The sequence below is a fragment of the Lampetra planeri genome, chromosome 70, assembly GCF_965212315.1.
Source record: "Lampetra planeri chromosome 70, kcLamPlan1.2.h2, whole genome shotgun sequence".
Classification (NCBI taxonomy): Eukaryota; Metazoa; Chordata; class Hyperoartia; order Petromyzontiformes; family Petromyzontidae; genus Lampetra; species Lampetra planeri.
In genome coordinates this window covers 258,348-273,226 of record NC_136175.1, presented here as the reverse complement: position 1 = coordinate 273,226, position 14,879 = coordinate 258,348, and the positions used below count along the sequence as shown (strand labels likewise).

Here is a 14,879-nt window from a genome sequence, read left to right as displayed (position 1 = left end):
ACCAGGGTATTGCATGTCAGGAATCAAATCTTTTACAGATGGGATTAAATCACGAATTTTGTGTAGTGTATTGAAATAAACCTGGATCTTGTGTTTGTTTAAGATTTTGGAAATCTGTCTGGTAACCCCTGATATGTACGGTAAAGTGATGGTTTAAGTTGGATTCTCAGAAGGTTGTCTCCGCATGGCTGGTGAGACAGCTTTGCGGATTCTACGGTCCGAGTATCCGTTCATCCTGAAAGCTTGACGTACGTGCTCCAACTCACTGGCTAGGTGGTGCAGGTCGGAGATACAACGGGTCCTATGGTGTAGTGTTTTGATGATGGAATTCTTCTGGACTGGATGGTGGTGGGAGTCAGAATTTAGATAGGCATCCGTGTGGCTGGCTTTCCTGTAGACCGAATGTCCCAACGAGTGATCCGGTCTATTCTCGATCAAAACATCCAGGAATGGTAGCTTGACATCCTTTCCACTTCCATGGTGAATTTGATAGACGGGTGTACGGAATTGATGTGGTTGTTCGTTTCAATACAGTACACATAATCCGTGATTTATCCCCATCTGTAAAATATGTGAATGCTGAAATGCAATACCCTGGTGTCTACAAACTGAGCTGTAGTTGCGGCAGCAGTTACATTGGGGAAACGAAACGACATGTCTCGGACCGCGTTTGTGAACACAAGGCAGATCTTAAACACGGTAGGACCAATACCTCTGCCATTGCCGATCATTGTTGTAACGCTGTGGGCTCACACGAAGTTGAATTTTCCAAGACGGAGGTAGTCTGCAAACCTACCGGCTACCATTAGAGATTTTGTTCATGAAGCCATCCAGATATATAAACACAGACACAACTTCAACCGATATGATGGGTACAAACTGAACAATCATTGGAAGGACGTAATTAACCAGGTAAGTCTTAACTGACTGTGATGTTTCTATCCAACCTGCATATGTCAGCTGTTATTTCGACTCTCTGTGTATCTTTCTTTATGCCTCTCTCTTAGATCTATCATGCTTACATGTCTGTTGCATTGCACTATCATGCCTTTGGATTGCACTCTCATGCTCACATGTCTTTTGGATTGCACTCTCATACTCACAGGCCCTTCGGATTACACCCGTTGGGTTGCACTCCCTCGTCGAGGAGGCCGCTCTTCTGCTCCTTCTTTTCTACAGTTACATGCTAAATTCTCACATTTACATCATGCTAATCTCTCACATTAACATAGCCACTTACTTGCCCTCTCATTTCTCACATTTACACCATGCTAATCCCTCACATTAACATAGCCACTTCCGTGCCCTCTAATTTCTCACATTAACATCATGCTAATCCCTCACATTAACATAGCAACTTCCGTGCCCTCGTTTAGGAGGCCACTCTCCTATCTTATAGTTACATGCTAATTTCTCACATTAACATCACTAGCCTCAGCCATTTCTTTATAACCCTTGAGCTACACCCATTTCAAACCTTTTAAAATAGTCTGCCTCAGCAGCAGACCATGCTTTCCCAGCTGATGATGGACGCTTGTGTTGTGCCCGAAACGTCGTGATTTATTTTATTTTATACCTATGTGACTTTACCGAAAGAACCAAAGAATATGGATTCCTGCAGTCACGAAAGCTTCAAATCAAGATATTATCGTTTGTTTTATATATAGCACCTTCAACCAGGGCGATTCACAAAAATGATCAAATCGTACCTTAGATGATGGCTAAAATAAAGAGTAGTGTTATTAAAAGTGGTGCTGTAGTTGTGGTAACAGGAGGACAGGTGGGAGTGGTTAAGGAGAGGTTGGGGTAGTGATAGGTTTTATGGTAGTAATAGAGATAGTGATAAGGGTTGGTGTTGTCATGGTGGTAGCTGCAGGGCGAGGGCAGGGAGAAGCAGGTTAGGGAAAATAATTGTTTTATGTGCAGTTGGTTCCATTAATGGGCAGCAAGAAAGGAAAAGGAACAAGAGCATGACTGGGTGCAATGGGAGGGAAGCACTGAGAGGGACATTCGAGATTGGGAGCATAGATGGAGGGATAGTACATCATAAGATATAAGATAAGCAATATAACGTGGGGCAAGACAATGGTGGATTTATGAATTAGAGTGAGACATTTAAACAGACGGTGACAGTAGATAGGGAGACAGTTGAGTTGGGAAAGTAGAGCAGATTTATGGGAACTGTCGGGGAGGCTAAAATTATACAGGATGCGGAATTTTGCAACTGTTGGAGAGAAGTGAAGGTGTAGGCATGAAGGCCGAGCAGAAGAGGATTGCAATAGTCAAGGTGAGCGAAAACGAGGGAGTGAATCAGACTTTGTTTATCATTGAGACATATGATGAGCTATGAAGCTCCTTTTCACAGATGTTCAGTAGGAGTTTAGCAGCAGAGAGTAAGATGAGGAGACGGATTTTTCGAATATTGAACAGATGAAAGTGGCAAGTGGGGGTAGAGGCATCGATGTGGCCTATTGCTCTATACAGGGCACCGAGTCATCTCGGCCACAGTTAGGCCGTTCCTTCTCTATGCTGATGAAACTCGGATCTCTTCAAAGGGAAATCTGCACTGGTTCTATACATTTAGGCTTTAATCAGACTAGATTGTTTGAGAATCTCGAATATCCTTGAGATATTGGGGCACAGTTCTATCAGCGAGCTCCTCCAGGCGGTGTTGGTGGAGTCATGTAGCCAATATGCCCAGCCCCCACATGCCCAAGCTGCTTCTGTTTGGCCGCACAGATGGGACTAAATGGGCACAGCATGGGCTAGAGAGGACATGAACTGATATGGTACTGGAGGATGTGAAGCTGAGCGGACTTGCCGACAACTGGTGCCAGCGATATCAAGATCGGCCTCTATGAAGGAGGCGCACAGAAGATGCTAACAATACGTTTTAGGCAGTTTCCCTGCAACAACAATGCGCAGAAAATACTCCTGATTGGCACAGTGGGGAGCACAGGCAGTGCATCTGTCAGTCATCTCAGTCAGTTATTATTGACACCTTCTGTTGGTTTGACCCGTGACCTTCTATTGAGAGTGCACCTACCCTGGCACAAGCACGTGGTTTCATGCCACCGCATAGTGATGGATGGCGACTGGTGTTCTCTTTTGGAATTTGTCTGCATGGTTTCCTCCAGGTTAGCCAAACAGCCCAATGTATCAAGACCATCTTAGAAGTATGTATTCATACGCAGTGTATAACGGGTACGCTTGAACCGTCTTCACTGTTGTGATAAACTGTAGGGCGGTGCATTATCTCTTTGTGAGCTGGTGGATGAAAGAAGTTTCCTGAACTTGAGAAAATTATTGCTCGAATGGTTGGCCAATCACCTTCTGATGCCCGACTGAATCAGCAGCTCGTTTCAACAAATCTTGACAAAACAATTTAAACATGCGAGAAGACGGGTCTGGAGGAGATGCATGGCAGAGTCTTGGTGGATAAAAGCTCTGGAGGCAGTTCCGTGCAGACAGTCACTAAGCATAAACTTCTCCCAGCTCGTCCAACACCACCATCAGCAGGAGTGAGCTGAACAGTGAACCCAGCTGTAAGTGCAGGTAACTCGCACATTTGTTTTTATCTCACTAAATTAAGAATGTTTTAAACGTAGTGAATATAATGTCCACATGGATGATGGCAGTGGGATTTTACCCTGTGCAATTTTCTCATCCGGGTGCAAACAGTGGTAGATACCAATGCGACTCCGAGAGCAGCGTTTTGGAAGAACCAAAGGGTTCGGGCAGGAGAAATGATCCAGCCTAGGCCTCTAATCCCTCCTCATAGAGATAGCCAGCATGAGGCCACAGTGCTGTTCTCCAATCTGAATTGTTGTGAATATAATGCACTATGCAGCTATGCTGAGTCTGTGTTGGTTGTATGTGTAATGTAATCAGAGACAACTTCACTGCATTTACCATCTGGATGACCATGAGTGTGGAAGGTCAAATTTTACTATTTTTTTACAGGTAATGCCCACTGAGCTATATAGCTTTTTTTCAGAAGCAACATGGCCACAAATGATAGCTCAATGAAGTGGCTTATTGTGTGGAAATTCATAGCAGCCAAATACTTTCTGGGTATGTTTTTAAATGTGGAGGGTAAAACCGGAGGCCCGGAGAAAAATCCACGCAACCACGGGGATAACATGAAACTCCAAATATACATGATTTAGGCTCTGGATTGAATCCACAACCATCTGTATACCAGGCAAGGAAGTTAACATCTCACCACCATTAAGTTGTTTTATATAGGAATAAATTGGTGTTGCGTAGCTAAACTCTTTAATGTGATGGTATGGCTGAGATAAACATAGATTTAAGCAGAGCTATGCGAGTAAGATCCATAAAGAAGGTACCCCACTACGGCCCATGGTGTCCACGATCAATTCACCTACCTACAAACTAGCTCGTTTTCTATCGGATACTCTGCTTCCCTTCACTGGCAAGACCACCTCAACAGTACTTAACTCATCTCACTTGGTCTCTCTAGTCAAGGACATTGCACTGTCTCATGATGATGTCCTCGTCAGCGTTGATGTGGTCTCTCTATTCCAGTGCCTGACACCATAACAATAATTGAAGACTTAGTTCAACATGGACTGAACCCTGATGTTCCTGCACTGGTGCCTCACCAACACGTACTTCACCTGGAATGGTACCTTCTACAAACAAAATTAGGGTACCCCTATGGGTTCCTCCTTGTCACCAGTGATCGCCAATGTTTTCATGGAGACATTTTAAACAGACGCCATCCAGACATCCACCCTGCGTCCTTTCCTGTGGAAGAGATATGTGGATGACATTTTCGTAATTTGGCCACATGGCCTCCCAGCATTGAACTAATTTCGAGACCACATCAACTCCATACACCCATCCATCAAATTCACCATGGAAGTGAAGAAGGATGGCAAGCTACCATTCTTGGATGTTCTGTTTGAGAGGAGGCCCAATGGCTCTTTGGGACATTCTGTTTACAGGAACACAGATTTATACCTGAAGCCTGATTCCACCACCATCTCGCACAAAATAATTCCCTCATCAAAACACTATACCATAGGGCCCACTGCATCTCTGACCAACACCACCTGGCCAGTGAATTAAAACATGTACATCTGGCCCTCAAGATGAACGGATACTCGGACCGTGCTATCCGCCAAGCTGTTTCTCCTACCGGGGAGAAACAACCCCCTGAGACTCCGATCAAAATCATTACGTTGCCATACATAGCAGGCGTTACCAAAACGATTTCCAAAATTCTAAACAAACACAAGATCCAGGTCCGATTCAGTACAGTACACAAAATCCATGATCTGATCCCATCCGTAAAGGATGTCATTCCTGACTTACAGTGCCCTGGTGTCTACAAACTGAGTTGCATCTGTGGTGATTGTTATTTCGGGGAAACGAAATGACATATTTCTGACCGCATTCGCGAGCACAAGTCAGATTTGAAACACGGCAGAACGATTTCTTCTGCCGTAGCTGACCACTGTAATAACACTGCGGGCTCTCATGATATTGTGTTCTCCGATACCAAAGTTCTCTGCAAGCCTCCTGGATACTACCAAAGATTTGTCCATGAAGCCATCCAGATACACAAACATAGACATAACTTGAACCGAGAGGATGGATTCAAATTGAGCAATCATTGGAAGGATGTAATTAACCAAGTTAAACTTTAGCTGCCTTATTGTTTACAGGCATATCCATATTTCCAGTCTTCCAGCTTTATACACCAACATCACCAAGATATTTGATGTACAACTGGGTTTCAATAGCGCAAAAAAATGTTCCCCCCCCCGTCTCCCCCCACCCGTTTCTGCCACCCATTCGATGTACAGGCGCTCCCCTTGCCCTCACCCTCACGCCAGCATCACAAAGGAAATTATGCTTATCTATCGGCTTAACTCAGTCAATCCCCCTGCCCAACCGCCCGCGATGCCGCGTGCTCACGTGCTCTCCCCCCCTCGGCCACTTGGCTCCTCCCCCCCTCTCGTACCCTATATAAACATGCGTCTCTAAATAGCTCTCATTATACGCTACAGTAATTTTGCTGGAGCAGTCACACCTGATGACGGAGACTTGTGTTGCCTTCGAAACGGCGTGATTTAATTTAGTTGTTTTTATTTTATCTTATTATATTTTGTGATTTAATTTAGTTTTTTCATTTTTTATTGATTTTATTTTATTTTTTACCTACGTGACTTTACCGAAAAAACCAAAGATGCTTGCAGTCACGAAAACTTCAAATCTAGAATTACCTAAAAAATCTTCCACGTCGCTTTGTCGTACCCTCACGTGTCCTCACGTGTGCCATGCTGCCAATTTCCCTGGAACGTACTTTGCCGTGGTGGGAGAAATCAGTGAATGGTGCTGGAAACGGACCAGTCACCATGCAGTCCGTCTTCTTGGATAAGTAATTAAAATGTGTCACTGGGCTGAGATTTTGTCAGGAGTTAGACGTGACGTCTTAACGTTCCAGGATCACACTTGGTAATGTGTGGTGTCTGCAGTGAATGGCTCACTCACTCGATGCAATGGGCAGCAGTCAGCACCCAGTTACTGTTGAGGAAGACGCCTCCGCACGTGTGGTAGATATCATTAGGACTTTCAGGAAACCATGCAGTCGCGAGTGAAATCTGCAATGACATTACAATATACGTGAGAAGCTGTTTTATATCAGAAAAGCACAGCAGAAATTTGCCATTCAAGATCATGTTCAGTACGATACAGTATAGATTTTCACCCTTGCTATGTTCAGCCACCAGACTGCAGGGTTGAGCAGCAGGGACCGAGGGATCCACGTGAAGCATCTTTGGCGTTCCAGAGAGATCTGTTTAAGAGCTGATTCGTTCTGCTGTTCATGAGTTTTGAGTTTATTTGATTTATTTTTGCGAATGATACCGTTTAGCCAGTTTCTTGGATATTTTACGAACAGATGAATATAGATACACAGAGACACATAGGGATACAAAGAGGCTCATAGAAATACATTGATTATCAGAAAGATGCATAGAGACACAGAGAGATATATAGACTCACTAGCGGGAAGTACCCGGCGTTGACCAGGCAAAAAAGACACACACATCGACGTACATACACACAGATATCGACCCACACACACAAACACATCTAGCCACACACACACACAACAACAACCGGCATTCACCACTAAGTGGCGTTGACGTCACCACAACTCTTTTGCCAGGCCACCTTGAGGCCGCGTGAAGTGTCGAACGCCCGCTGGCAGGAGGTCACGGGGCAGACCCAGGTGCCACGAGTCGACTGACTGAGATGACCGAGATGACTGGCTGATGCACCACCTGTGCCCCCTACTGTGACAACTTGCTGCGCTTTCACCACCCGGCGCTCCGCTCGTTGTTGTGAGCGTCACTCCTCCGCCGTCTGTTGTTGTTGGAGGGCGACTGCTTCCAACTGCCCAGTAGCGTCCTTCACGAGATTCCTCCACAGAGGCCAATTTTGACACCGCTGGTACCAGTCATCGGCAAGTCCACTCAGCTCCACATACTCCTGTACCACGTTACTCCATCTCTTCTCTTGCCTGTGCGGCGCCCGCTTAGCCCCCTCGATCTGGCCGAACAAAAGCTGTTTGGGCATGCGGTGATTGGGCATGCGGGCTACATGGCCCAGCCAATGCAGCCTTGCCTGCCGGAGGTGCTCACCGATGGGACTTCGTCCAGATCTCTTGAGGATTTGTGAGCTCTTCACACAATCCAGCCTGGTTAAACCCAGGAATGATCGTTGGCAGGCCAGCCTAAATGTTTCTAACTGGCGAAGATCTTCCATTAGGGGTGTCCACGTTTCGCCAGCATAGAGAATGGAGGAAATTACTGTGGCCGAAAAGACCCGAAGCTTCGTGCGGAGTGACAGACCAGGTAGCTTCCGCACAGCATTACGCAACCGATGAAAAGATAATGCGCTCGACTTATTCGGAGTGAGACCTCTGCTGTTAAACCGGAGCCGGTCATGAGCACACTGCTCAGGTACGGGTAACTCTCCACTCTCTCCACAACTGCCCCATCACCGATTGGGAGTTGTGGGGGTGGAGTGCCCGATGGTACAAAATACCCAGGTAGGTTTTTCGTTTTGGTGGGGCTGATGGTAAGGCCCCACCTCTTTGTGGCACACTCCAATTTCAGCAGCAGCGCCTCCAACTCCTCCTCTGAGTGAGCTGCAATTACCAGGTCATCGGCATACATAACGTGGTTGACCAATAGGGAGCCATCCCTTGACCGCACCTGGGCATTGATCAGCCTCCCATTATATTAGTACCAGATGTAAATTTTTCCGGTACAGCGACTGAAGTGCATGCAGAAACTCAAAGCAACAATGGAAAAGGAACCGCTGACAGTGAAAATTTTGACCCAGGCTGAAATCGACCTAATCCGCTTCAGCCAGAAGAATTATCAAGACCATGCCAGACGCCAACGGTTCAGTCCATTGTGTGTGTGTGTTAAAAAAAAGTTCAGCACACTAGATCGATCTATTACAAAGCTCTGTCTGTTACAAGAAGCAATATGAACGTATACGTATAAGATAAAGAGAAGGCTCAAGAAAGCCAATAAGTGGCAGAAATACAAGAACTTATTATTGTTATAAGTAAAGCTTATTATTTAGAGTTGTGTGGCTCTTAAGGAAAAGTTAATTGGTATGCTCCCTGCCTAGCTAATTAGGGGCTGGTAATGTAAGAGCCATAAGACAAAAAGTGAACGTATTATTTCTGTGTATACATTTGATGTACATCTGTCATACATTTGTTGATAGACTGGTTATATCTTATTGGTTCTTTCGGTAAAGTCAAGTAGAAGGGAAATAATAAAATAATAGAAATAAAACATAATAAAATAATTCTCACGACGTTTCGGCCACAATGCAAGCAGCCGTCCTCAGGTGAAGAACAGGTCTGTCGGAAAGACAGCGTCTGAATGGGCACCACCATGCTTGGCAGCATATATTTAAGCTGGGTTGGAGGGGGAGGGGGCGCCTTGACAAGGAATTTGCATATCAAGAGGAATTTAGCATATTTATGGGAAATGCAGATATGGGATTAGTCACTACTTGTGGAATGCGTAGGAGGTGGGGGGGGGTCTTTGACCGTGCAACAACATGATACAGTACGTAAACAGGCAAAGACATCACTTGAGAAACCGCTCGTTTTTGTGCAACTAAGAAATAAAGAAACTGTTTTATTTAAGACAACTCAAACACGCGTCAGACGTATTGCTCCCACAAGGTGTAGCTTATTTTTTGGTACAAGAAAGCTGTGCCTACAGGTGGTACCTGATATGATTACAGCAGTGCATACTTTGGTTGTATCTGCTATGATTACAGCATAAAATACTGTGGTGGTACCTGCTATGATTACAGCAGTGCATTCTTTGGTGGTACCTGCTATCATTACAGCAGAAAATACTGTGGTGGTACCTGCTATGATTACAGCAGTGCATACTAACTGTGCTGGTACCTGCTATGATTGCAGTGCATAATGACTGTGGTGGTACCAGCTATGATAACAGCCGTGCAAACTGTGGTGGTACCTGCTATGATTACTGCAGAGCATACTGACTGTGGTGATCCCTTCTTGCACTACAGCAGTGTATACTGACTGTGGTGGTAACTGCTATAATTACAGCAGTGCATTCTGACTGGTGGTACCTGCTATGATTATAGCAGTGAATACTGACTGTGCTTGTACCTACTATAATAACAGCTGTGCACACTGACTGTGGTGGTTCCTGCTATGATTATAGCAGTGCATATTGACTGTGGTGGTACCTGCTATGATTGCAGCAGTAGATACGGTGGTAGTATCTGCTATGATTATAGCAGTGCATAAAACCTGTATGATTACAGCAGTGCATATTGACTGTGGTGGTACCTGCTATGATTGCAACAGTAGATACGGTGGTAGTATCTGCTATGATTATAGCAGTGCATACAACCTGTATGATTACAGCAGTGCATACTGACTGTGGTGGCACCTGCTATGATTACAGCCATTCATACGAATTGTGGTGGTTCCTGCTATGATTCCAGCAGTGCATATTGACTGTGGTGGTACCTGCTATGATTGCAGCAGTAGATACGTGGTAGTATCTGCTATGATTATAGCAGTGCATAAAACCTGTATGATTACAGCAGTGCATACTGACTGTGGTGGCACCTGCTATGATTACAGCCATTCATACGAATTGTGGTGGTTCCTGCTATGATTCCAGCAGTGCATATTGACTGTGGTGGTACCTGCTATGATTGCAGCAGTAGATACGGTGGTAGTATCTGCTATGATTATAGCAGTGCATAAAACCTGTATGATTACAGCAGTGCATACTGATTGTGGTGGTACCTGCTATGATAACAGCAATGCATCATGACTGTGATGGGACCTGCTATTATTACAGCAGTGCATACTGTGGTGGAACCTGCTTTCACTACAGCAGTGCATACTGTGGTTCTACCTGCTATGATTACAGCAGTGTATACTTACTGCGGTGGTACCTGCTGTCACTTTAGTAGTACATGCTGACTCTATAGCAGTATATATAGACTGTATAACTCAAAGTACTCACCTGACAAAGTGGTGTGGTGAGGCCTATACCCATGCAGAGCCCCCGGACTCACCTAGATTGCCCAGCCGGACGAGGTGGCACCATGCTAGGCTGGGTGCTGGACCCCCCCCCCCCCCCCCCACCATCCCCCCAGCCGCGCTACAATAATACTATACAAGCGCTATAATTTAAATTTCTACAGTGTCTATAGTAGAAACTGCACGCATTGGAGTGAGGGGGGGGACATTACACTGGACCATAATAATTAAATAAATGTACGGAAACTGCACAGAATTGCTAATTAAAGTACTTTAATTAAGTGTGATCTTGCATTTTTATTATAGTGTGCTGATCTTTAAAGGTGTCTTGAAAATGTTTGATTCTGCGACTGATACTCCTGCTGTTATAGAGTGACTCAAGCAGCCAGCTATGGCTGCTAAGTTTGGTCATACATGTTATGTATATTGTTTATTGTTAAATTTGAATCACAGTTCCTATGGTCACTGTTACATTGTTTTTATAGCTTTATTTTGGTGATTTTAAAAAGTTTTGGTTTAGCCATGTGTGTTTGTTGTAGTACAGAGTTAGCCTGATAACTTTAATCTAAATTGTCTTGTGGTTGTTATTGTTTGATTTGCATCCACCCGGGATTTTTGCACACAACGTTGGAAGACGTTGCTGTTTTTTCCAGCATTTTTCTGTTGCGTGTAGTCACTTTAAGATGTTCCTTGTTTATATTTTTGTTTTTCGGGGTTGCACCCAAGTCAAGAGCCGCATGGCTCATAGGGTTATACCTAATAAATGAAACTGAAACTTTTAAGTTGACAGATGTGAAAAAGGAATAGCGCTTCCTCACCGCGGGGCTTACGGCGTGGTACTTGGCAATTTTTTTATACGTCAACCCCACCATTTGAGATCCAAATCCTTTGCAAGTGCGCAGCCACACACACAGACATACAGACAAAAATTTATTTAATAGGTAATATAAAGATACACCAATACTCATAGATATGCATAGAGACCCACAACGACCAATATAGATACAAACAGGTTAAGTGTTGCATTTATTTGATTGTTTGCATATGTGGGCCTGTTTAGCCAGTTCCTGGCAATTTTACACGGGAAATCCGTGGTACGCAAGTACAGCAGCAATCGCCAAGCCACCGGAGGTGTGCCAATGACAACCCCCTAAGACCAAGAAGTACATATAATGAGAGGGAGGCACAGAGAGAGAGACACACACACAGAGAGTCAGAAATAACAGCTGACCTCGGCAGGTAGGATGGAAACATCACAGTCAGTTAAGACTTTACTTGGTTAATAACGTCTTAACAAGTAAAGTCTCAAATGGCTGTGATGTTTCCATGCTACCTGCCGAGGTCAGCTGTTATTTCCGACTCTCTGAGTACATCACCAGGTTAAATATCTGTGAGGTGGCCTAGCCGCCTCCTGTGGCTGGAACTGTCTCACATTGACATGCTAATCTCTCACATTTACATTTACTTACAAATTCCTTCTCTAGCTCCGCCCACTTACCCTTGGGTTGAGCCCACCAAAATCCTATGTAAACTCTTGTTGCAGCAACTCTTTCTCCTATGTCAGCAGTTCTCCTGCTCTATCTGTTCCACCTGATGACGGTCGCTTGTGTTGCGATCAAAACGTCATAATATAATATTTTTCTACCTACGTGACTTCACCGAAAGAACCAAAGAGTATGGATTCCTGCGGTAACGAAAGCTTCAAATGAAGACATCAATAATCCTTAACAATTGTTTCTCAAGTCACGAGGAATGTAACGATCATAAACAAAAAAGTATGCCAACCAAAACGAGTGAAAATATGACAGCAAGAGGCAAAAAATAAGTTAAGTATAGGTTTAATCGAGAAGTAAAAAAAGGGAGCTGTACATGAGCGGCAAGGCAATTCCAGAATTGTGGATCAGCAACGCGGAAAATTTATTTTACCAAACAAAGTTTTAAGAAATGTAACTTTTAGTAGAGATAATGAGGCACTTCTGAAGCTACAGGAAGCAGTTAAATAACTCAGTGGTCATTTAGGTAATTTGTGGATTTGTTAACGAGGACCAGTAGGGTTTAGACAGACCAGTGATGGTCTCTCCAGATATCCAGGGTGGACAGTTTTGAATTAATGTCGAGGTTGCAATTTTAATTTCCATATGGGGCGTCAAAGGGCACAAATGGAGAGTGGAGCTGTTTTTGTTTCTCCAGTCAGTGGACTCATCAGCTCCTAGGGCGTGGACTACACCAGTTAGCTTATCATCACTCTCGCCATTTGAGACTGGTAGCTGCAAAAAATACATATTACAGGACCCTGGAAGTATGAATAGCTAATTTCAGAATGAAAACGCAGATCATTAACATCAGGGACGTTGATGTTGTAAGAGTGAATGTGACAATATTGGACAAATTCAAGTCAATGGGGGTGCTCATAGGTAGTTTGATGTATTTTAACTGATTGAGTGTCTTTCGCCACAAGCAGTGTGAAAAGCATGTAATTAACCTTTCAGACCACATGCGCAATTTTTTTACTAATTTATTGTTGCAATGACACAAGCAAGTGGCAAAGAAGGATCACAGATAAACTACTGCAATACTATAAAGGATAAAAACAATTTGGTTCGAGTTGTTATGCAGTCACCAAAGCGATTACCTAATTAACATATCTCACGTCATGTATGATAATCTAACATTGCCATGAAGTACAGGTAATTGTACTTGTTTTATCACGTTACATTTCCATATATAGCATGAGATATTGTAAAATAGAATAAAATAATTCCAGCCACTCCATGCTCCCTTGCGGCCACCCATTAATAACGTTACACTGTCTATTGAAGGTCCAAGATTGGAGGACTTTTTCACAGTTCTGGCTACATGACATTGTTGTGACAAGCAGTAAGAAATTTTCACTGTCGTTCACGTGATAACTTTATTCGTTGCTTGTGTGGAGGAGGGTTTATGACACAAACGTAATTATGAGTCATAACATTGGTCGTGAAAGCCAAAGTGTTAAATTTATACAGATAAACTTATCTTGACTTAAAGCTTTCATGACTGAAGGAATTCATATTATTTGGGTCTTTTGGTAAAGTGACGTGGATATGTTCAAAGAAAATATCAAAAAATGACAAGAAAAATAACAAACAACTACAACGTTTCGACCACAACAAAAGCGATCGTCATCAGGAATAAATGAGAGGGGGAAAGCTGCTGAATCAGACTGTTTAAAAGCTTTAAAATGGGTGTAGCCCATGGGTCATAAACGAAGTAGGCGGGTCTAGTGATGTTAAAGTGAGAAATCTGCATGTTTATGTAAGATGGGAGGGAGACCTCCACGACGAGGGCGCAGAGGTGGCGATGTTAATGTGAGAGATTAGCATGTTAATGGATTATTGCTGAGCAGCAACACTGAGCTTGGCGAGCGAGATGGCTGTGTTAGTGTAGTGCCATAAGAGGGGAGGGACTGCTGGGGGCTCTGGGACCCTAGACAGATAAGCTCTCAGCGCCAGGCGCTAGGATCCCAGGCACCCCAGACAGTTAAGCCCCTTGGCGCCACCAACGGGGGGCTGTGTGTGCTCTGTGGGATATCTGGGGGCGCACACAACCCCACCCCTCGTTGAGGACGAGGCATAAAAGGGCAGCTCCCTGGCCGATCGGGGCCAGTCGCAGCTCAAGACCCAAGACCCGCCAGCCAGCCAGCTTAGGACCCTGGACCCCTTCGTCCTGCTTGTCCTTGTAAGGGCCGGGACGCTGTGAGGGCCAGTGGTGGGACTCTGGGACTCCCAGCTCTACGTCCTTGTAAGGGCGAGTTCCGAGGAAGCCAGAGTCCAGCCCCGCATCTTGGCTGGGTCGGGTCAGGTAGCCTCCCCTAGGGTAATTGTAGCCGGAGGACCCCAGAGCGTAGCCAGAGTAATGTATTTAGGCTGTGTACATAGGCTGTGTACCTAGGCTGTAACAAAGTATCAGGACTGTTGGAGTGTTGTATTGTAATAAAGAAGTTACCTCTACAAGTGTCTCCGGAACCCATTACATTAGTGTGGAAAATGTAAACTGTTAATGTAAAATCAGAGAGCCAAAAATAACAACTAACATTGGAAGGTGGTAGGATGGGAACATTACAGCCAGTTATGACTTAAACTGGTTGTTAACGTCTTTACAATTGTAACGGTGTAAATAGTGCAAGAGACGAGTTGACGGAGGCAACACGTATTTATTATAACACTCTACAGTAACAGTCAGCTATACAGCCTAGGAACACAGCCTACGTCTACGCGTGCCTGACACTGGCTACGCT

At 44.4% G+C, this 14,879-nt stretch overlaps 1 protein-coding gene across 3 annotated transcripts in view; it reads right to left on the bottom strand.

Annotated features, from left to right (window-relative positions):
* The window catches only part of LOC144737490 (elastase-1-like), a 61,183-nt gene that overhangs the window by 38,789 nt on the left and 7,515 nt on the right, over positions 1-14,879 (bottom strand). For all 3 annotated transcript variants that reach the window (XM_078620208.1, XM_078620207.1, XM_078620206.1), the window contains exon 3: positions 6,526-6,635. In XM_078620208.1, coding sequence (XP_078476334.1) covers positions 6,526-6,635 — 110 coding nt within the window. The remainder of the gene's footprint in view (positions 1-6,525; positions 6,636-14,879) is intronic.